This window comes from Anser brachyrhynchus (genome assembly GCF_964034855.1).
Source record: "Anser brachyrhynchus genome assembly, chromosome: 1".
Taxonomy (NCBI): Eukaryota; Metazoa; Chordata; class Aves; order Anseriformes; family Anatidae; genus Anser; species Anser brachyrhynchus.
Window position 1 is genome coordinate 211,537,547 of NC_137694.1, and position 22,767 is coordinate 211,560,313.

The 22,767-nt window shown below is 56.1% G+C and overlaps 2 protein-coding genes across 6 annotated transcripts in view; one reads left to right on the plus strand and one right to left on the minus strand.

Annotated features, from left to right (window-relative positions):
* PPME1 (protein phosphatase methylesterase 1) overlaps positions 1-12,496 on the plus strand; it is a 29,590-nt gene extending 17,094 nt beyond the window's left edge. For all 4 annotated transcript variants that reach the window (XM_080559588.1, XM_080559587.1, XM_080559590.1 and 1 more), the window contains 9 exons: positions 1,361-1,515; positions 2,022-2,112; positions 2,492-2,557; positions 3,407-3,539; positions 4,292-4,421; positions 4,982-5,026; positions 5,999-6,063; positions 7,121-7,188; positions 8,445-12,496. In XM_080559588.1, the coding sequence (XP_080415714.1) occupies positions 1,361-1,515; positions 2,022-2,112; positions 2,492-2,557; positions 3,407-3,539; positions 4,292-4,421; positions 4,982-5,026; positions 5,999-6,063; positions 7,121-7,188; positions 8,445-8,463 (772 nt within the window). In that variant the 3' untranslated portion in view covers positions 8,464-12,496. The remainder of the gene's footprint in view (positions 1-1,360; positions 1,516-2,021; positions 2,113-2,491; positions 2,558-3,406; positions 3,540-4,291; positions 4,422-4,981; positions 5,027-5,998; positions 6,064-7,120; positions 7,189-8,444) is intronic.
* Positions 12,497-13,821: 1,325 nt separating this feature from the next.
* P4HA3 (prolyl 4-hydroxylase subunit alpha 3) lies at positions 13,822-19,025 on the minus strand. 2 transcript variants are annotated; one of them, XM_080559474.1, is made up of 13 exons: positions 18,755-19,023; positions 18,220-18,362; positions 17,889-18,109; positions 16,843-16,995; positions 16,708-16,759; positions 16,384-16,541; positions 16,121-16,297; positions 15,614-15,678; positions 15,359-15,518; positions 15,020-15,082; positions 14,662-14,730; positions 14,175-14,271; positions 13,822-13,990 (listed from the first exon to the last, which is right to left on the minus strand). In XM_080559474.1, exons 1-13 carry the CDS (start codon positions 18,931-18,933, stop codon positions 13,920-13,922), a joined length of 1,608 nt encoding a protein of 535 aa, XP_080415600.1. In that variant the 5' UTR covers positions 18,934-19,023; the 3' UTR covers positions 13,822-13,919. The 2 variants fall into 2 exon arrangements, 1 of the variants encoding a protein (XP_080415600.1); XR_013940348.1 differs by having other exon boundaries at positions 13,948-13,990; positions 15,020-15,077; positions 18,755-19,025.
* Between the last annotated feature and the right edge of the window lie 3,742 nt (positions 19,026-22,767).

The window sequence follows — 22,767 nt, forward strand, 5'->3', positions numbered from 1 at the left end:
GTGAGCGTTCAGACTGCATCTGCATTGGGCTGGCAGCATCCCCAATGTGTGGGTCAAGGATTGAGACTCGAGCACGGAGGGAGTTGCTTTTACAAATTGTCATGACCTGCTTTGGGGTGCAAATCCTCTTCTTGACAAGCTGCGTGAGCAGCGAATAGCTCAGTACGTCCCCTTATGTCCACATTTAATACAAAGAGGCTCTTTCCTATGACTACAGTTAAATCACGAAGGATTTTGTAACCTTCGTATGAACAAATCTACTGGGTTTGTTGTGGGGAGGCCATGTGTGAAATGTATTCTGACTTCCATTGTCTGCCTTATTGCTGCTGCTTGCGGCTTGTCAGGTCCTGATCCGTCAGCGTCCTGAAGAGGTGCCGTATGAAATAATTGGGATTTTTAAATCTGCGGCAGCACTGCTACGGGGGAAAACAGGTTGCCTTTTGTTTTTAAACCTCGTTCTCCTCTTAGCAGTGATTTTGAAAGTTACTCCTCATTAGCCTTTAAATGGAAGCCTTATTATTATAGCTAGTTTTCATCTTTTATTAAATCCTCCAATCATTTTCTGTTTGACAGAACAAACAAGCTAGCTTTTCTTTTGACTCGCTCTCTGTTTACGAGATGCGATGCTGCTCAGGTCTTCAGTTCCTCTGAATTGGAAAGACAATTTTGGCAACTCTGAATCCGTCTTAAAAATACTGTGCTCTTTACTAGGTTTCAGTCTTTAGCCGTGCTGTTTTGTGTTTTTTTTTGTGTGTGAATTGTGCCAGCCAACATTCACATACTGCAGTGACAGCTTCAGTTTACAGTAGGTGCCTTAACGAAAAAGAAGGGGAAATCTCTGCTTGCCTTGTAGTAACTATGCTCCCGAGAGTCAATCTTTGCTTGTGTTCAGTGCTTCTTTGCCTTGGTTGCTAGGGCTTGGTTATTTTTTTTTTCTATTTAATTGCAAAAGGTTTCTCCTTTCAGAACTGTGAATTTTTTTAGTCTACGCTTCCGTGCGAGAGAATGTGACGCTTTCCTCACCTTTTATTTAAAACTCCCACCATTTAATGCCAATGTAAAATGTTTGCTTAAGGGATTTAAAAAAAAAAAGCACTTTCTGTTTATAAAAAGGGAAATGACATGCTTGTTCAGTGAAGTGTTGGCTTAAATGATTTCCTGTATTGGTGCCTAAATGAAACTGAACAGTGATAAGGGAATAAACTTGTCCCAACAATCTGTGGGTTAAATAAGCATGCGGAGACGATTTGGAGCCAGACGTCTGCCTTGGATCTGTACGTCCTCCTCCCGTTGTCCAGAACGGTTTCAGAAACGTATGAACGTAGAGGTGCTGACCGTGGTTTTTATCTTCGTTTGGCAGAGATGTTGGAAACGTGGTCGAAGCTCTGTACGGGGACCTCCCTCCCCCCATCATGCTTATTGGGCACAGCATGGGTGGTGCCATTGCGGTGCACACGGCGGTCGCAAACCTGGTGCCAAGTTTACTGGGTCTGTGCATGATAGACGTTGTGGAAGGTAAGCGTGAGCGTGATTCTTTCTTCCACGCTCATCTTTTTTCTCTTACCCCCAAATCCCTGAACACAGGAGGTTTTGCCCACTTAAACCTATGCTAATTCCATCCTCCTAACACAAATTACCTACATAAAATAGTTTTTGCTGCGGGACCCCTCCTTTTCCTCCTCCCAGGTGGGATCTCTGTTTGCTCTTGTCCTCATCGTTTGGTTGTAACACTGTGTTGTTAGCACGGAGGAGGGCTGTTTTTTATTTAGTGCATGGTGGTGATGTGTGGTTACTGCTTTTTCCTACTCTCTGAATGCCCTACCTGTTCAAATATTAATTCTCTGCTGGGGGAACAGGTACAGCTGTAGGCTTAGGAATACTAAGCTGTATTTTCCTTAACTGCATTAAATCCCCTTTGAGCCCCAGCTCTCTCTGAGGGTACTCCCTGGTAGCCAGTCCTGTATAGAAGGACACGATAATTATTCCACTACATGCCATAAAGTGAAAATTCTTGTTTTTAGGTACGGCCATGGATGCACTGAACAGCATGCAGAACTTCTTACGGAGCCGCCCCAAAACATTCAAGTCGCTCGAGAACGCAATTGAGTGGAGGTAAGGTGTGAGCTTATGCAGTCTCAAAATCTCTTGCCATTTTTGCTTGACTCCTGAAAGGCACAAACTTTACGTAACGTGTCAGTTTTCCTCCTTACACTCTCACCTCCCCAGCTATACAAAAACAGGGGGAGTAGCGGGTTCTCCAGAGGGCCCTGAGCAGGAGGGCGAGGTGGGCTGGGAGGAACCTCGTGGGGTGCAGCAAGGAGAGGTGCAGAGTTCCAGCAGCAGGGCAGGAAAGGCCCTGGGGGCCTGGTGGGCACCGAGCTGCTGGGAGCCAGGTGGTTTGGGTAAAATTACCTGGTTTTGCTTCTGTTTCTGGGCCTGCTAGTCACTGATGCGTTCAGTAACTGTTTCTGCCTTCGCTTTTTTTTTCTAGTGTTAAAAGCGGACAAATAAGAAATCTCGAATCTGCTAGAGTTTCTATGGTCGGTCAAGTCAAACAGTAGGTTGCTTTTTGATATTTTTTTCCTTAAAGCTCTGAAAGTCTTCCTGTCTGTTGTGCAATACCATCCCTACAGAGCATAAATGTTCTTGAACTTGATTTTTTTTTTTCTAGCAAATACAAATTTCTTCGTTTCATTTGATCACAGTCGGATACCCACAGCAGCACTAAATCATAGTCATGGCACTTGGAGGGAACCTGCCCAGAATTTCAGTAGGGCAGAATCCACAAAGAGCTAAATTATTAAAAATAATAACAATAACATATATATATATATGGGGGACGGGAGTAATACAGTTATTTATATTTATATATATATATATGCATATGTATAAACTGCTGCTGGTTGTGTATTCTTTGTCTGCCTTTCTGCACACGTTAAGGACATAAGTGTTAGTCTAATGTCTCTTCAGAAACGTTGGCCTACATTGGGTTGGCCTTCTGGGTATGGTGCCTTTCACTTCCCTTTAAAAATTGGTTAATTCTGCTTTTCAGGAGTGGGCTGAGGTGGGTTTGGGGGGATCAGAGTGATCTGCCTGTGCCAGTAATCCGTGACATACCCGGAACCTTTACAAAGGTCTCTAACACCCTGCTCAGAAGAGGTGGTATTGCTTTTTTGACCACTTCTGTCCCTTTTAAATAGCTGTTTGCATTTCTGTTTGCACAGGGATGCGTGTGCTGCAGGGGCACTTCGTGACTATCTTTCATCCCCAGCTATTTTTAAACTGGTGGGGGGATTTTTCTCAGCCAGTGTTTGAGAAATTACTGACCGCTTTAGGTTTAAAACATGCTTTTTTTTTTTTTTTTTGGTTTTGGAAGGGGAATCAGTTCCTGGCTTTATTTTCACAGGTGTGAGGGAGCTGCTAGTCCTGAATGTCCTAAAGCCATAGTGGAGGGCATTATTGAAGAAGAGGAGGAGGAGGAAGAGGATGATGAAGGGGGTGGCTCTGTCAACAAAAGGAAGAAGGAAGATGACACGGAGGTAGGGAGTTTCTCGCTGTGTTTCAGCTTGTGTTTGCATGGTGCTCCCCTGCAAGAAAAGTAGCCAATAGTTATCCAAAGATAAATATATTTGGATGTAAATATCTATATATTTATATAAAAATATTGTTCTGATATAAATGAGAGCAATTCCCTTGGAAAACTTACATTGGGACTCTTGTTTTTCTTCTTGGTCTTGTTCCACTGACTCCATCCTGGGTTGTGACTTAGAAGTGAAGTGTGTATTTGGTTTTCTTTCCTCAGAGGCTCTCAGATTTAGTGCATACGATCTGAACTGGGGCTTTAAGTCGTGAATGAGGACTGCTCTTCTCTGAGCCTTCATGGTATTTTTGCTCAGTTGCGACCAAAGAATGAAAAATTCCTTAAGGAAAATCATTGCAGCCTGCTTAGCCCCGTCTATTTCTGTGTCACCTAACCTGTTGAGAGGCAAATCTGAAGGCACAGGCAGTGCACGAGCTATTTGTGCCAGTGAAAAAACAGAAAATTAAGTTCCCTGAAAACTCCAGTCTTCTCTCAGTCTGTAGGTGTAGCTCCTGCTGACTTTCTTGCTCCCTTTTTGTATACTTTGGTTGTGATTTGGAGAGGAAATAAGGAGCAAGAAGAACTGTCTGCTGGGAGTGCGTAATCCACCAGAGGGAGCCAGTATTTTTTAGATGCATTTCGAGGTGACACTGAGTTTTATTTCAGCTGTTTTACTGATCGCTAACGCAGAGCTCTCTTTCCTCCCTGCAGACAAAGAAGGAGCACTTATACACGTGGCGAATTGAACTGGCGAAAACAGAGAAGTACTGGGATGGCTGGTTCAGGGGGTTATCTAACCTCTTCCTAAGCTGTCCAACTCCAAAGCTTTTGCTTTTAGCTGGTACGTGTCTTGTTTCAATTCAGTGGTGTCCCACTTGTGTTTTAGAAAACAAGGTCAGCATTTGGCTAATGGTTTTGTCTGAGAATAGTGGAGCTGTTTTCCCCACCCTGGCTTTTCTCTGTATCATGAAATATCGTAAACCATTTGAACTGTGCAGATCTGGAATCAGTTCAGAGCCTCTAGTATCAAGATAGCTTCTGCTAACACGGTATTTTCCTACAGATGCGGGCATGACTTTCACCTGAAAGTCAGTTTATCAATATTCTGCAGCCAGCTGTGGGCCCTTTTTGTGTCATGGTAGGAAACACAACGCATGACCAAGACAAACATCCTTTGAAGTTGTAGAAAGGATGCGTTCTTACACTTTTGGCTGGGATTCTTTCCTGTCACTTCACTCTCTTGAGGTGCAGCAGTGAAACACCCTAGCGAATGTCAAAGCTGATGTTTGGTTCGCGTTTTTTTTATGCCAAATGTCTCTTTCAAAACGCCTAGTAAAGATCTGCTTAGGCAGCCATATTCTCCCTGGCTCTTCTCCAATACATCTGTTTATTTGGTTGTAGGTGTTGACAGGCTGGATAAAGATCTAACAATTGGACAGATGCAAGGTAAATATTTGATATTGTTACTGTAACGCTCTTTTTGGATGATAGCTTGTTGCTGTGGGTACACAAACAAGAGCACTGGAATGGCCTCTTACCAGGTACAGATTATACCAAAACAAATGCGCATTAAAGACTTAGTGAATCCCAAAGTATTCCTTAGCTGCGTGATTGTAGGAAAAGCAGAGAATTTGAGAAGGGGAAGGTTGAATTAGAAGCCACGAAGGGCTTTTCACCATGCTTTTTGTTCAGTCTAGTGTTTGATGTCTCCAGCAGTGGGGCTGCCACACTTCTCTTGGAGAATCAGGCTGGTGTTCTCTGTGGATTTCTTTTTGGTTTTGTTTTTTTCCCCCTTTTTAGTGACATTCTCGATGTTCCTAGCTTAGAACACTTGGGACCACCCAAAAATGTCATGTTTCCCAGTGTTTCTAGCCGCATCTCCATGAATGTATTTTTTTCTTCTGCCCCAGTTTTCATGGGGCAGAAGAAACTGGTCCCAATTTTCATAGATTTCCATGTCAATTGATACTGGAAGGTAGCATTGGGCAACGGGATAAACATCGCGTTAGGGTAGATCTGGTAACAGTTTCAACTGAAAGGTTAGTTCAACCTCTGTCGAGAACCTCTAAGAAGTTTGGCTTTGTTTTATCTCCTGGGAACCTGCTCTAGTTACGCCTGGGGAAGATGAATTAAGCGTCCAGTTCCTGCATTTTGTTGAAACTGGCTGCTGTGCGTATTGTGCAGTTTCCCTTAGACTCTGCCTTCCCTGCTCCTCCTTCACCAGATGCGCACAGTGAGGCACAGCGAGGTTTATAAAGAATACAGTGATCCTAATAAGAGGAGCTCATAAATTCACAGCCCTTTTGAGGGTTCAGTGCCTGTTTCCTGTAGACACGAGAATTACTTGCCTAAACCATTGCTGTTAGAAAGCAGGACCGCTTAAAAAGCCGCTCCAACGATGCCTCTCTTGGTCTGCAGGGAAGTTCCAGATGCAAGTCCTTCCGCAGTGCGGCCATGCGGTCCATGAAGATGCTCCAGACAAGGTGAGCTCCACGCACGTGGTGTGCCGAACGCATCGTGGTCTTCGCAGCTTAAATACGAAAGGGGCCCTTGCTTCCTGCGAAGCAGAGATTTACGCTGCAAGAACCTTTTGGGCATGATACCATAACTGTTTTTTGTTTTGTTTTGTTTTGTTTTTTTGCAAAACAGCTTGGATTTAATCACATTTCTTAAGCTTGTTGGAAAGCCTGATGTTAGATGAGATGCGGAGCTTGGCTAGGGCGTAGATGGAACTGTCAGGCTGGCGGTGATGGAACTAACTGTTCCCATATGGGGCGCGGATCGGTTTTAACCTCCTGTCTTCCCTCGCGAAGCTTTCCGCTCGTCCCAGCTTTTGGAGTCGGTCTGTTTGGCTGAGCCGGGCGGCTCAGATTTTCCAAATAGTTTCCAAATGTTGCTGAAGCAGTTCACAGACTGACAGAGCAGGGCCGCTTCTGTGATGCTGAAGTTGCTGTCCCGATAGCGGTAGGAATGCGGCGCAGCCAGGGGAGCCTGTGGTCGGAAACAGAGCTGGTTTTAAAGCTTGTTCTACGCTGACCGCTGTGAATACCAAACTCAGTCTGTCAGTGCTTCTCTTTACCAGTGTAAAATAACTATTTTCATCTAAATATTTGCTCTTTTTAATATGGCTTCTAAGTGATATTAATAGTGTCAGGACACTGATTTATCCTTTGTAGGAATAACGTATATCGTGATTTCACTTAACCTTTTTTTTTTCACATGCTAAACTTAAGAGGTTGTTTTTTTTTTGATGTGGTGCTTTTTGTTTCTTTTATTTTAGAACTCCTGAAATTTTTTGTCAGTTCTTGATTGTGTGATCAGTTTTAGAGTAAAGGTAGAAGTGTGGACGCACGCATCTCCTCCTCTTAGACCCGAGCCTGTTATACCGAGCTCTTAGTTTTAAAGGAGCAAGCTTGCTTCAGCAGGAGGGTCCTACGGCCACGGGCTGCAGTTGAAACTGCTGCAGCCTTCAAGAACTGCCTGGATTTCTTGTTGACTTCGCACCCCCTTTGAATTCTGACCGCTTTTTCCTACCCTCAGGTTGCTGAAGCTGTTGCGACGTTCCTGATCCGTCACAGGTTTACAGAGCCCATCGGTGGATTCCAGTGGTAAGGTTCTGTACTCCAAGGCTGCGCGGTCCTCGGGCAGAGCTCTTGCTCCTCCTGTGTGCTTGTGGCTTTCAGCGCGGGAGGTAGCTCGGAGTTTCAGCGTAATGCTGAAACCGCATGTAAACAAACAGCGCTGAATCGCAGCCAGTAATTATTTGACGTCTGTGCTCTCTGTAAACTTTTCGGGTATTCACTTGTGTTAGTGAAACCTCCTTCCTTGGAGGGAGGCAGATCTTACCTAGCTGATTCCTTTCTTTATAGCCTGCCAGAGGGCAAAACTACAAGCTCTGTGGTACTCAGAATAAACAGGTTTTTATTTAAATAATCAAGGCACCGTGCCCTGGAAGCAGCTTGTACCACGCTGCTTTGGCCAGGAAATGCTGGTGAGGTGAGGCAGGTAAAGCTGCGTGCTTCGCTTTGCAGGCTTTCGATAATTACCTCCTGTCTTTTCTTATCGTGACGAGCTACAGAAGCCAGCCCTCTGGCGTTAGCCATGCAGCCGTGAGTGGGTTGCGATTGGTAAGGTTGCTTGGAAAACTCCTAAAATCTTAGCTACAATATCATAAAGGTAATAATTAAACCAGTGCTTGGGCCACGCTCGCAGAAGGTACTAACCTGTTTCGAGATCATCCTTCAGGTTTCAGTGAGCAGTCCCGAAAAGCCGTCCTGCTTTTAGCTAAGAATTCTTCCACAGAAGCTGTAAGCTTCAAAATTTGTTCATACTGTAGGACGGGCAATACGAAACAGGTGTTGCTGAATGATTTCCCTTTCTCTTTCCCCTTCATCCTGTGCCTTTAGGGATGGAGCAGTCGAAGTGTAGGGCTGCGGGCTGCGTATTTTAACTTCAGTGAAAGGGAATGGTGTAGGGTGATGTATAAATGATGAGGGTGAGAAGACCAAAGGGCTTCTGCGCTGTATTTGGCAACCCGTGCTGCCTGTGAGCCTTCGGAGGCACTACTCTCTTCCTTCGGCTCTTAACGGTTGTAGCAACGGCAGCTTTGACACAGGCGGCTTGGAGGCAGTGAGGTGGCTCGCTAGCCATGGGCAGCAATATATTAAGGTTTTGTGCTTCTCACTATCACGTAGCTTACAAGTTTATTGCTGAGTGCTTTTACACGCTAGGCTCCTCTTGGCTGTGTTTTACTCTGGGTTAATCTACTAAATTTAGAGCGTCGCAGAGCCAAATATCTTCGGGGAGCACCTTGATTTTTAACGTGTAACCTTTTTTTTCCCCCCTCTCCTTCTTTCCCTCCTAGTGTGTTTCCTGCTTGTTAATACCCTGGTGTTCTCCAGCGCGGAGTCATGTTGTAAATAAACTGCACCAGAGGCCACTGTGATGTATTCCATACCCGTTCATCCCTCCGGTTCAGCAGCGGCGAGAAGCTGGTGTGAGATTCGTCCCTTTAGAACTAGTTCTCCAGAATGTGTACCCGCTTAGGGACTTCCTTGCTGGGAAGCGGCTCGTGTTGAAGACCGTGAAAAGCTCTTCAGACCCTCGGAAGATGGGTTCCTCTCTGCTGCCGCAAGGCGAGACCTCCTGAAACCCCAAGTAGTCGATCACGCCCATCTCCGTCAGTTCTTAGGCTTTCTTGGACCCAACTGCAAAAAGGGGCTCTTGGCAGCCCGGATCCACCGAGGCCATTGCAACGTTATCCAAAGGCTTCGGGATTTCTCCACGAATCGCCTAGTCGTCTTCAAAGTGCCCCTTAGGATTGTTTTTTTTTTTTTTAACACATAAAATGTTTCCCTCTAAAGCAGAGGGAGGAATTGGCTTTGCTGGGAGCTCGAGGCTCCTCTCACCGGTGTCAGCCTTAAGGGTTAAGCTGTGGCAGGAGCCTGGTGCTGCTTTCCTGCGCCGATTCGGACGGGACCGTGAAACGAAAAGGTGAGGGGGGACCGTGAGCTCCGTTTCGGAGTCTCGCAGCTTTGTTAACATTCGTTTTCGAGTTCTCACTGAGGAAAACTAGCCCGAATAACAGGCAGTTTGCCTATTTGGCTGTTCTCTGCCTCTGGAATGTGTTTATGCTCCCCTTTGTGTAGCCGCTACACATGACTGAGCAGAGATCGACATCTTTGGGATGAGAAAGATGCAAGGGGCGCAGTAGAGAAAAGCCTGGAAGAGCTTGGAGTCAATCCTAACGTCGATGCGGGGGTGCAGGCGGCTGGTGGCTGCCGTGTGCTCCCCCAGTACTGGAGGAAAGATCTCGTGTTCCCCGTCCCTTCCTAGATCGTTTCGCTGCCTGCTTTTCCATGTTTCCATTTAAACCGATAGCTACACGAAGAACTTTTTCTTCAGGGGTCATTATCCACAGACAACTCGTCCGCTTGCTTTCACCTCCCTTAAGAATCGCTCCTGAGCGTACGAGCGGCCGTGTGTTGGAGCGGTTTTTCTTGCCGTGTTGCCGGTGGTCGTCCGAGGTCGCCTTTTATTTTTCCCTCGCGTCCGTCGCCCTTCCGTGCTGTATGATGAAAGCAGCGTTGCCAGGGCTGTTTTGCTGAGGCGTGCGTCCCGGCACGGGCAGCTGCGGATATCGAGCAGCCGCGGTGAATTCCTGGTGCAGGCGGGGCGCGGGGAAGGGCGGCGAGGAGCCGGCGCGGCCGGCTGAACGCGGAGATTTACTCTGACGGAGCGCTGCCCTGCTCCTCCGGTTCGTTCACGCGCCAGCCCTGGGCGCAGCGGTCGTGGCGTCGCGCCGTGTCCCTTCCCCAGCGCGTCAGGGCAGGAGAAGCAGAATTAGAGGCAAGAACAGCCGATTCCACAGCACTCGGCTCTCTCCCAGGCCGCTGGCGCTGTTAAAAGTAATCGCTGGCTGCTGGCCTCCCTCTCTGTGCGTTTCCCTGTTAATTCTTGCGGTAATTCGCTGTGACCGTGGGGCTACAGCCAGCCCCGGGCTAGCTGGTGCGGGATTAAACGGACCTTGGCCAGCTGAGACGTTAAATGTCACTTTTTCCAGATGCAACCTGAAGAGCAGCAAAATTCTCGGGCCTTTCCGCGTTGCTTTCGTGCTCGCGTTGTTGGAGACCAAAATACTCCAGCGTGTGAGCACTGCAGCCCGGGGAAAACTAAGCGTGTCGTCAGGCTCGGGAGCGATGCGGGTGAAGGCACGTTCCTCCGCGCTTCGCGTCCTGGAGGAGCTGGCTTTGAGCGCTTCGCCCAGGCAGCTCCTCGCGTTTGCTGCCCTTGTTTGTTTTTACGGTTTGAGAGAAATCTGAAAACAAAACAAAACTCATTTTGAGCAGAAAAAGATCGGTTTGGCGCGCTGCAGAAGTATCCTTGGAAGTGGAACAAGTGTCCGCGAGCGCCGTGGGCTCCTCAGAAATTCAATTTGGTGTCAACGTACGAGAAGTGAATGAGAAATAAACGCTTCAACGGGCTTTTTCGTGTGGCAGTGCTCCACGCCAGGCTCTCGGTCCTGACTGCCACGGAATTTGGGGACTGGCGGCGTGTCCGTCTGGGGACCGGTGCGGCGCTGGCTTCGGAGCAGGGTAACCCCAGGGGTGGCAGCAGTGGGAGGGCTGGGAACCCCTTCCTGCTGCGCTGAACCGAACGTTTCCGAGGGTCTGCTTCTGCCTGAAAAAAAAAATTCTTGCAGTTTCTTTTTTTTTCTGGGAGGAAGGAGCGACAGGCAGAGATAAATGGCGTCCGGGTGAGGGATAACGCGGCAAACGGCAAAAGGAGCTGCGGAGAGAGGCGTCCTCGACTCGTTAAAAGCGGGGAAATCTGGAAGGTCCCCCCGCGGCTGCCAGCCCGTCGCGCTTTCTCACAGCCTTCAGCGCTTTTCTGCCCGCGGTTAAAGCGAAACGGGGGGAGGCTGAAGGGAAAGGGTGCGGATTTTACGCCGCTTAGGAATCTCTCCTTGCTGTCGCTCCAGCGGCTGGGGTTGAGGATCGGTGGAAACTTGCGCAATGGAAAAGGCCGAGGCCTGGCAGGAGCAGGCGGCGTGGTTCGGGGGACCGCTTTGCTCCGGGGTTGACCTCGTAAATTTTTCAGAGCAGCCCCGCGATGGGTCCCGCCGGGTGCCTCGGACCGAACCCTCGGTGCCTTGCAGGCTCCAGGAGCGGCGGGGGCTGTTGGGGAAGGTGTTTGCTGATCCGCCACGGCGCGTGGCTCTGCTTCGAGTACGGATCCTGCGGACGCGGTGAATATCTTCGCACGCGTCTGAGCTCCGTGCTGCGTGTCCAAATCCCCGACAATCAGGGGGCCGGACCGTGTCACCAGGTGCTTGCTGCGCGGAGCTTGCTTCGGAGCCTCGTTTTTGGCCCTTGTCAGGCGCCTTCAGAAGCGAATCGTGGGGGCTGAGGTTTTCCCAAAGCCGATTAAAAATCGTGGGGCTCACTGCGCCTGGACGTCGGGTTCTGTGCCCCCCAAAGAAAGGAGCGCTGCTGGCAAGGAACGAAAGCGCAGAGCGGCGCTGCGGGGGTCTGTGAGGCTCCCCGAACCCAGCTGCATTTCCTCCCCCGGAGCCTTGACGGTGGCTTTTCGCAGACAACCCAGCTGGCGGGGTGGTTTGTTTTTTTTTTTTTTTACCCTTTTGGCAGAGGGAAGGGCTGGGTGACCCCCGACAGCCCCGTCCTGCCGCGTGTGGTTTCAGCTCAGCACCCTGCGGCCTTTCCCGTCTCTTGGTTTCTGCTCCGCCGCCACCATCCCGGGGCAGCAGCAGGGCTTCAAAACCCAACACTTCTGCTGCCATTTGGGTGAGCACCAGGCGGGTGTCGGGGCAGGACAGCCCTAAAGGATCTGCACAGCCTCGCATTGAGCACTGCCCCTTCTCCTCCCCTCCCCTATTACCTTTTAGCTGGGCTGTGGAAGGGCTGGGAGGGATACCCCGAGCGTCTGACGAACCCCGTGGTTTCAAGCGGTGCTTAACACCCCCCGAAACTCCAGACCCGGATCTTTTTAAGGTCAAAAACCGCTTTGCCGAGCAGCCCTGGGTTGCCGTTTCCAACCACACGTGGCCCTGGCGCCCTGCTCAGGAGCTGGAAGAGCAGTTTTGGGGGGGAACCTGGACCGGGCCCGCCTGGGCCGGACCCCCTTGCCCCACGCTCCTGCAGCGTCGCCGCTCAGCGCCCTGTCCCCAAGGCAGCCCCAACCCTTGGGGTTTTTGCTCCAAGCTCCCCTGGGGGCTGCTGGCCCCGCGGAAGGATTTCCAGCCGGGCCCTCTCGTCATCGGTGTCTGTTCCCCCGAAGGAAAACGGTGTTCGTGCGTCCCTCGGGTCCCCGGAGGCTGCGCGCCGTGTCCCGCCTCGCCCTGTCGCTCTCTCCTTCGGTGTCCATCTCTCTCGCCTCCCAATAAAGCATTTGTGCAAAGCCTCGGGTAGGAGCTCCTCCGTCTCCTGTCTCAGGGGGTAGAGCTGCTGCTTCTCGGACCGTCGTGGCCCCGAGAGGGGCGCTTTGGGGTTTTTGGGTGATGCACGGAAGCCTCTCATCCTCCGAACCCTCCCTGCTCGTGCTCCAGCGGGTGCGGAGTGTGCTTGGGCCCCAGCTCCTGCTTTTTCCCCTCCCCTCCACGCCTGATCGCTCCCACATGGCCGGGAGCAGCTGAAAGTAATAAATCGTGGGGCTCCGGCTGGCGGGCGCTGTGCTGGGCCGTGTGTTCTGTAACGCCCCCGCTGCTGGGGTTGCGGGTTTCGGCTCCGGAGCGGGGATTTTTTTGGGGCAGCGCCGTCCGAAATGGCTCAAGTTGTGCTCAAGGTCCTGTGCCTGCAAGGAAGCCCGAGAGCCCCAGCGGCGAGGGAGCTCCTCAATTTCTCCCGCGCAAGTCAGGGAGTTTCGGGGCAGCTTCTGAGGGGGTAGGGGCTGACCGCGATCCCCAAAAATCGAGTCCCTCGTGGGGCTGTTCCCCCCCCTCTGAAATTCAGGGGGAAGCGAGCGGCGCGGGGGTCCCTGCCCGATCTCCGGGTGCTGCCGGGGAGCCCGGCCGCCTCCTTTGCCTTCCAGTCACGTCGGGAGCTGCGGTCGGCCGGAGAAAAGGGAGCTTGTCCGCGGCGCCCCCGGGGAGTGGGGCTGAGCGAGGGCGTGGGCTGGGGGCCAGGGAGGCTGGAAGGCAGCGGCCGCCGCGCCGACCCCGCTGCGCTCATGCCTCCTGAGCTGGGCCCTTTGGGGTAAGGACGATACCGCGGCTTTCCTCGGGTCCGCTTCGTTCACTCTGAAGCGTACCGATTACCGTAGGAACGCCATGGCTCTGGCTGGCGGTCCTTTTTATCCTAAAAAAGTCATTTAGGCTTTTTAGCTGGGGCTGGGGGTGTGTTTAGGGGGCGAGGCCGGCATCAGAGGCGTATGGGGGGGGGATACAGACACGCGCCCCCACGTCACCCCACACGCACGAGCGCTCCCACACCCCCACAAACCCCCCCCAGCCCTGCCCGAGGATGCCGAGCTGGGTAGGGTGCGGGGTGGGAGGCTCTTTGGGGTGTGGGGTGGGAGGCTCTTTGGGGTGCATCCCTGTGGGGCTGAGCGAGGCCCCTGGCGGGGCCAGGAACACCGACGGCGCGGAGGGGGAGGTGGCAGTCTGTCCCGTGTCCCCTCTCGGAGCTGTGCCAGGCCGTTTTGGGGCTGGGGATGTGACGGGGATGTGACAAGCCTTGTCCCCGTCCCGCTGCGGACCACGCCGAGGCGTCTCCCCCAGACTCCAGTTCGGTCTCCTTCGATTTTATTTTCACCAGCTTTGGCTCGGAGGGGTCCAAAAACATCCCCCCGGCCAGGAGCCGCGTCCTCGAGCCCCCGATGTCGCTCAGTCCCGGGGGTCACGGCTGCACGGCCGCCGAAACTCCTGCCCGTACTCGTGGATCCACTTGTTCGCCACTGGGGGGGACAAGGAACCCGTCTGCCTCCGTCCCCCGTTGCACCCCACGGGGACATCCCCCCCCCCCAGCTCCAATATTGGTGATTTTTTTCCCCCCGTTATCCAGGATTTTTTGGTTCCCAGCGCCTCTCGCGTCCCCTCCAGCCCCGTGTCACCCCGGGGTGACACCGGGCGCTGTCTCACCCCACTTGTCCCCGGCCAGGACGGGGCAGCCGGCGTGCAGGGTGTCCCCGTCCCCGTCGCCGTTCCTCCGCAGGTTCCACCAGAAGAGGGCTGCGTTCTGCGGGGCAGAGAGGGGGCACGGCCCGGGGTTTGGCACCCCACAACAGCCCTGAGGTCCCAAAACACCCCGTGGGAGCTCCAGGGTTAAGGGTCAGCTCCCCAAAGCAGTCTGCAGCTCTAGGGTTGGGGTTCGGTGCCCCAAAACAGGGCTGGGAGCGATGGGATTAGGGTTTCGTGCCCCTAAAACAAAGCCAGAAGCCCCAAAATTGGGGGTTGGCATCCCTAGAATGGAGGCAGAAGCCTCGGGGTCAGGCATTGGAGCCCAAAAATGATCGGGGAGCCTCAGGTCAGGGTTTGGGGCACGGGGATGGGCTCAGCCACGACTCCCTGCATGAGACGAGACCCCGGAGAGCTGCGTCCCCCCCCCCCCGCCCCGCTCCCCCCTCACCTTAACCACGGGCACGCTGAAGTTGGCGTAGATGAAGGCGGTGGAGCCGCCGGCCTCCACGGCGCTCAGCTGGAAAAGGAGCAGAAATGTGAGCCGCGGCCCTCGCCCTGCCCCGTGGGACACAACTGTGGGACGCAACACGGGGAAACTGAGGCACGGACCCTCCCCTGTCCCTCCCCATGTGCTGCCCACGCCCCGAGCCCAGAAATTCCCTGCCAGCACCGGGTTTTCATTTAACACCCTGCCACAATCCCATTTAGGGCCGCCCTCGCCCGTCTGAAACCCCGTTCACTCTGAACCCTACTGACGACCGCGCAGCGCAACCTCGTTCGGCCCAAACCCAGGGGGGGCGACTCACGTAGATCATGACCGTGGCGATCCTGTTGCCGGACTTCATTCTGTAAAGGGGGCTCTTCCTGGACTGCCCCAAGAACGAGGAGGTGGAGGAGGTCAGGCGCACGCTGACACCGCTCAGCCCGGCGGCCCCGCACGCCCGGCGGACCCCGCAGCTCTGCGCTGTCCCCAGGGAAGTCCCTCTCCCTCCCTCCACCTCCATTCCTTTGCTTTCTCCTTCTCCCTCCTCCCTGGGGACCACTGCAGGACCTGTTCCAGGTAGGACTCCAGGGAACGCCACGGGCCCAGCCCAGGAACCTCCCTCCCAAGGCACCACCCCGGGCCCACCCCAAGCCCTCCTGACCGTGGCGTGGTCGAAGTGTGGCTCGTAGTGGCCGCCCAGCCCGTAGTTGACCACCTGCAGGTACTCGGCGTAGGGCGGCCTCAAATCCAGGCCGGTGACGGCCGCCATGCGCAGCTCCAGCGCCCGCACCACGGGGTCGGCCGTGTCCTTCAGCCAGGCGCTGCGGGGACGCCCAGCCTCAGGCATCCCCCCCCCCCAAGTTCCTTTGGGGGCACTTGGGGCCCTGCTGGGGGACGGGGGACGAGGTGGCCCTACCTCTTGCTTATCCGGTACTCGGCCTTCTGCTGCTTCTCTCCGGAGGCCACCACGGACCGCTGCAGCTGCAGGGGACACGGGGAGGGGACGCTGCTGCCAACAGGGCCGCCCCCGAGCTGGGGGACCCCCAGCGCCGAGCGGGGACTCCCTTGGGGACCAGATTGGGGTGTTTAAACCAGCTGGCGGCCAAAAATCCCCGCCCAAGGTGTCCCCTGGGGGTGACGGTGGCACCACGGTGGCCGTGCAGCGTGTTGGGTGCCAGCAGGCCGGGGAGGGAGTTCAGGTGCGTGCCAGGCCCCAGTTTGTCCCCAAAACCTTTGGGGGGGCTCAAGGGCAGCAGGATGGAGTCAAGCTGGGCTCACCACCGTGCGGGAAGCGTTGGCTGGGCCCTACTTTAAAAAAATAAATCTATTTCTGCATGCTCAGGGTGGGCCACGAGCCACCACCTCTTGGGGATCCTCCTCCAGGAGGGGAACCTCATCCCCATCCCCCCCGCCCAGGGCTCACCCAGGGCCCCGCCAGCCCCTTGATGGTCTCGGCCTCGGCGTCGCTGACGAAGTCGTGGTACAAGGCGACGTAGGGCCGGAGCCGCAGCGTCTCCTTCTTGGCGGGCTGCAGCAGGAGGTAGGGGCTGCCGTTGGTCTCGTAGGAGCAGCCGAGGTGCGGGGGCCGCTCCGGGGCCGGCTGGGGAGAGAGGGGATGGGGGTGGTGTGGGGAAGGGGCTGGTGGTGGTGGGATGGGGGCTGTGGGATCCCCGTTGCCAGCCCTACCTGCGCCCCCAGGCTCTGGCACAGCTCCTCGTAGGCGTCCCGGCTCTGCAGGCGGGTGGCGTTGGGGCGCCGCAAGGGACCCCCCGCACGGTCCCCCCCTGTGGCCAGCAGCTTCTTGTACTTGGCCACGTTCCTCGTCACCCTCTGGTTACTGGGGTCTGCTGGGGCGGGGAGGCGTCACCCAAAGCCCCACGTCCCCATCACCAACCTCCTTGGCTTCGGTCCTTGGAGATTTACCCCGACCGTGCCAAAAAAATGAGGGGAGCGGGGCCGGTGGCACGCAGAGGTGACGGGGACACCCCGAAACCAAGCTTAGCCCCGTACCGTAGTGGAGAAATTCCTTGGAGAGTGTCAAGGCGTGGGAGATGTTTCCAGCCTGGGTGGGAGCGGAGAGCGTGTGAGGAGCCCCAGGCCCACGGCTCGGCCCCGGGGGGCTGGGGAGGGGGCCGGGGGCCGTACCATGAAGTAGGAGAAGGCGAGGTGGTCGAGCGCGTCCTCCAGGCTGCCCCGCTCCTCCTCCGGGTTCCAGCTGCCGTAGGAGAGGCGGAAGCGGCTGACGGCCTCCTCCAGCCACGCGATGGAGTGGTAGTAGTCGCCCGTGTCGTAGGCCACCTGCGAGGCAGCGCAGCCGGTGGCTCGGAGCTGCTGGTGGGGTCATCGTGGCCGGTGTCCTGTCCCTGTTCCCGTCCCCGTCCCTGTCCTGGTCCCATCCCATCCCCTTCCTAGCCTGTCACATTTCTCATCCCCTCCAGTCCCATCCCATCCCCTTCTCATCCCCATCCCCATCCCCATCCCATCCCATCCCATCCCGTCCCGTGCCATCCCGTCCCGTCCCGTCCTGTCCCGTCCCGTCCCGTCCCGTCCCGTCCCATCTCGTCCCATCCCATCCCGTCCCATCCCATCCCACTCCCCCATCCATCTAGTCATATCCAGTCCCCTCCCCATCCCTATTCCCTCCTATCCTCATCATCATCATCCCCCACCCGTTCCATCCCTTTCTTTCCTGCCCCCTATCCCCACTCCCCCATCTCCATCCCCATCCCATCCCCGTCCCCCTGCCCATCCCATCCCCGTCTCCACCTCCATCTCACCCCCCTAGCCCACCCCACCTCGCCCCATCCTACCCCATGTTCCGTGACTCAGTCCTGGCCCCGCAGTGGGGACTGCCCCGAGAATGTCTCAGCCTCTCTCACAGCCCCCAAAATCCCTCCCGGGGACCCACTTTCACCCCCAGGCGGGGATGATGAGACCCTCCCCGCAGCACCGAGCCCTGTGCCAGCACCGTGCCGGACGGGGGCTCCAGGACGAGCCATCAGCTCGCCTTTTCCCTTCCCCGAGCCACGAGGCAGCAGAAACCCCGCGAGCTGGGCCGGAGCCGCGGGATGCCTGCGGGCTGACTCAGAGGGGCCCCGTCGCCTCCATGTGGGAAGGGGGGGGGGGGAAAAAACCCAAAACCTCCACGTGGCTCCACGGCGGGGGCACCGCGCCGCCGCGCTCGCCCTCACCTTGCCCACATGGAAGCAGTCGTCGGCGGAGAGCGCGACGCGGCGGCCGGGGCTGTAGAGGGGCGGGCGGCCGGTGCCGGCGGGCTGGAAGACGCCGTTGGCCATGCCCTTGACGCTGAGCCCGTAGACGTCCTGCAGCCGCATCAGCGCCCGCGCCGCCCCGTCCAGGTCCTCGGCTCCGGGCAGCTCCTGCTGTACCTCCTTGAAACCATCGTGGAGAGCTGGGGAGGGGGCGAGGGGGGGGTTCTCAGTGGAGGCTGGAGGCCGCGAGCCTTCTCCGTCGGCCCTGGGGATGCTCCGCCGGACCCCGGGTGGAGCAGCGGTGCCGTACCCCGGGTGTTTTCGGTGGCCTCGTCGCTGTAGACCAGGCGGGGCCAGTCGGAGCTGAGGCGCTTGATGAGGCTGAAGGCCAGCAAGGGGTTGTCCACCGAGGCGCCGGGGTCCTGGTGCAGCGCCCGCACCTTCTCGTAGAACCTATGGGGGGGGGGGGGGAGGCTGCTGGTGGCGCGCCAACTCGGGGCCACCCAAACGCCCCGATTTGCCCAAAACCGCAGGGAAAAATGGGCCAAGACCCTAAGCGTCCTCCCCGGTGGGGACGTGGGGACGGCAGAGCCTCCGTCCCCAGCATCTAGCCCACGTTCGGGACCATCCCAGCTCCAGGACCTCGTCCCCTTCCTTCCTGGGCCACCCCTGTGCCACGGGACCCCCCGGTGCCACCCATGGGTGCTCGCAGCCTCCTCCCCTCTCGGACCCCCCCCCACGCCCCAACCTCCCATTTTCAGCAGCACCTCGGCGCATCCCCGGCTTGGTCCTCGGGTGTCCCCCACCGGGGGGTCCCGGGGTGGGGGTGATGGGGGGGTCCCTACCTGCCCAGGCGGCGCAGGCGGGCGCCCTCCTCCCGCAGGTAGGCTCGGAGCCTCCGCAGCAGCCTCCCCTCGGCCCCCCGCGCCTGCCTCACGCTTCGCAGAGCCGAGAAGGTGTCGGCAGGGGCGGGGGGCAGCCAGGCCAGCAGAGCCCCCAGCCCCAGCACCCCCACGGCCCGCATCCCCCCGAGCCCCCCGGCCCCGGCCTCGGCTCCGGCCCCGGCTCCGCCTGGAGGCCGCCGAGGGGAGGCCCGGGAGGGACGGGGAGGCCGGGACGGCCCCGCCGGGGGGGGGGGGGGGGGGGGGAAGGGAGGTTGAGGGGGGTTAAGGGGGGGGGAAGGCGGTGGTGGCGTGGTGCTGGCGGCCCCTCCTGGCTGGCCCCGGTGTGGTTGTGGCCTCCTGGTTGTCCCCAGGCTGTAAAAATCCTGTCCTGGCCTCATCCTCCCTGTCCCCATCCTCCCTGTCTTCATCCTCCTGTCCTCATCTTCCCTGTCTCTGTCCTCCCTGTCCTCAAAATTCCCTGTCCTCGTCCTCCCTGTCCCCATCATCCCTGTCCTCATCCTCCCTGCCCTCATCTTCCCTGTCCCCATCCTCCCTGTCCCTGTCATCCCTGTCCCCATCCTCCCTGTCCTCATCCTCCTGTCCTCATTGTCCCTGTCTCTGTCCTCCCTGTCCTCAAAATTCCCTGTCCTCGTCCTCCCTGTCCCCGTCATCCCTGTCCTCATCCTCCCTGCCCTCATCTTCCCTGTCCCCATCCTCCCTGTCCCCATCCTCCCTGTCCCCATCTTCCCTGTCCCCATCCTCCCTGTCCCTGTCATCCCTCTCCCCATCATCGCTGTCCCCATAATGCCTGTCCCCATCCTCCTTGCCCCCATCATCCCTGTCCCCATCCTCCCTGTCCTCACCCTCCTGTCCTCATCTTCCCTGTCTCTGTCCTCCCTGTCCTCAAAATTCCCTGTCCTCGTCCTCCCTGTCCCCGTCATCCCTGTCCTCGTCCTCCCTGTCCCCGTTGTCCTTGTCCTCGTCCTCCCTGTCCCCATCCTCCCTGTCCCTGTCATCCCTCTCCCCATCATCGCTGTCCCCATAATGCCTGTCCCCATCCTCCTTGCCCCCATCATCCCTGTCCCCACTCTCCTCCCGTCCTGTCCCGCCCGCCTCCAGCCTCTCTCTCCCCCCACCTCCTGTTGGCCTCCATCCCGTCCTGTCCTCATTCTGCTGCTCCTCATCCTCCCCATCCCCTCCTGTCCCTAATCCCATCCCGTCCCCATCCCTCCCTGTCCCCATTCTCTCCTGTCCCCCTCCTGCCTGTCCCCATCCCGTCCTTTCCCCGTCCTGCTGGTCCTCGTCCTCAGCGCAGAAGGGGTGGTGGCGCGGCTCTCCGTATTCGAGGGTGTTTTGATGCTGTGGAAGTCGAGGCTGGGAACGATAAGGTTGAGTCCCTGGGGGGTTAGGATGGGGGGAAGGCCAACAAGGCAAGCATCCTGGTGGGGGGGTCTGTTATAGACCGCCGAACCAGGATGAGGAGATGGAGGAGGAGTTCTAGAAACAGCTGGCAGAAGTCACACAATCACCAGCACTTGTTCTCGTGGGGGACTCCAGCTTCCCAGACATATCCTGGAAATACAATACAGCAACGAGGTCAGTGGTTGGCAGAGTCCCTTGGGAGGCAGCCCTGAAGGGCAGAGGAGTCCAGGAAGGCTGGGCGCTCCTCAGGAAGGAAATCTTAAAGGCTCAGGAGAAGACCACGTGCCCAAAGACGAGCTGGCGCGGCAGAAGACCGGCCTGGCTGAACAGAGAGTTGTGGCTAGTGCTCAGGAAAAAAAAAAGAGGGCTTATGACCTTTGGAAAAGAGGGCGGGCCACTCAGGAGGACTATAAGGATGTTGTAAGGCTGTGCAGGGACAAAATTAGAAAGGCCAAAGCTCACCTGGAGCTCAACCTGGCAACTGCTGTTAAAGACAACAGAAAATGTTTTTATAAATACATTAACACGAAAAGGAGGACTGAGGAGAATCTCCATCCTTTACTGAATGGAGGGGGAAACTTAGTGACGAGAGATGAGGAAAAGGGTGAGGTGCTCAATGCTTTCTTTGCCTGAGTCTTTAGCGGCAAGACCGGTTGTTCTCTGGATACCTGGTACCCTGAGCTGGTGGAAGGGGATGGGGAGCAGGATGTGGCCCTCACAATCCATGAGGAAATGGTTGGCGACCTGCTACAGCACTTGGATGTATGCAAGTCGATGGGGCCGGATGGGATGCACCCAAGGGTACTGAAAGAACTGGCGGAGGAGCTGGCCGAGCCGCTTTCCATCATTTATCGGCAGTCCTGGCTATCAGGGGAGGTCCCAGTTGACTGGCGGCTAGCAAACGTGACGCCCATCTACAAGAAGGGCTGGAGGGTGGACCTGGAAAACTATAGGCCTGTCAGTTTGACCTCAGTGCCAGGGAAGCTCATGGAGCGGATTATCTTGAGGGTCATCACGCGGCACTTGCAGGGCAAGCAGGCGATCAGGCCCAGTCAGCATGGGTTTATGAAAGGTAGGTCCTGCTTGACGAACCTGATCTCCTTCTATGACCAAGTGACGCACTTGGTGGATGAGGGAAAGGCTGTGGATGTGGTCTACCTTGACTTCAATAAGGCTTTCAACACCGTTCCCCACAACATTCTCCTCAAGAAACTGGCTGCTCATGGCTTGGACTGGCGTACGCTTCGCTGGGTTAGAAACTGGCTGGATAGCCGGGCCCAGAGAGTTGTGGTGAATGGAGTCAAATCTGGTTGGAGGCCGGTCACTAGTGGTGTCCCCCAGGGCTCGGTACTGGGGCCAGTTCTCTTCAATATCTTTATCGATGACCTGGATGAGGGAATTGAGTGCACCCTCAGTAAGTTTGCAGATGACACCAAGCTAAGTGCGTGTGTCGATCTGCTCGAGGGCAGGAAGGCTCTGCAGGAGGATCTGGATAGGCTGGAGCGATGGGCTGAGGTCAACTGCATGAAGTTCAACAAGGCCAAGTGCCGGGTCCTGCACCTGGGGCGCAACAACCCCAAGCAGCGCTACAGGCTGGGAGATGAGTGGCTGGAAAGCTGCCTGGCCGAGAGGGACCTGGGAGTATTGGTGGATAGTCGGCTGAATATGAGCCAGCAGTGTGCCCAGGTGGCCAAGAAGGCCAACAGCACCCTGGCTTGTGTCAGGAGTAGCGGGGCCAGCAGGGCCAGGGAGGTGCTCGTCCCCCTGGGCTCTGCTCCGGTGAGGCCGCACCTCGAGTGCCGGGTTCAGCTTTGGGCCCCTCGCTACCAGAAGGACATCGAGGCCCTGGAGCGTGTCCAGAGAAGGGCTCCGAAGCTGGGGAAGGGCCTGGGACACAAGTCCTGTGAGGAGCGGCTGAGGGACCTGGGGGGGTTTGGGCTGGAGAAGAGGAGGCTCAGGGCAGACCTTATTGCTCTCTGCAACTGCCTGAAAGGAAGGGGTGGGGAGCTGGGGGTCGGCCTCTGCTCACAGGTAACCAGTGACAGGACCAGAGGGAACGGCCTCAAGTTGTGCCAGGGGAGGTTCAGGGTGGATATTAGGAAGAACTTCTTTACTGAAAGGGTTGTTAGGCTTTGGAATGGGCTGCCCAGGGAAGTGGTTGAGTCACCATCCCTGGGGGTCTTTAAAAGACGTCTAGATGTAGAGCTTAGCGATATGGTTTAGTGGAGTACTTAGTGTTAGGTCGGAGGTCGGACTGGGTGATCTTGGAGGTCTCTTCCCACCTGGATGGTTCTGTGATTCTGTGAAGGTGGGGAGGTGCAGGACCGCGATGGGTGAATGCACGATGGGTGCAGGGACACGACGGGGTTTGCTGTGAGCCTCTCTGCTCCGGGGTGTGGGTAACGTCCCCTTCATGCCATGTCCCACGGCCCCATCATCCCATGTCCTATGTCCCCATTAACCCATGTCCCACGGCCCCTCCACTCCATGTCCCATGTCCTCATTAGTTCCTGTCCCATGTCCCCATCACCCCATGTCCTATGTCCCCATTG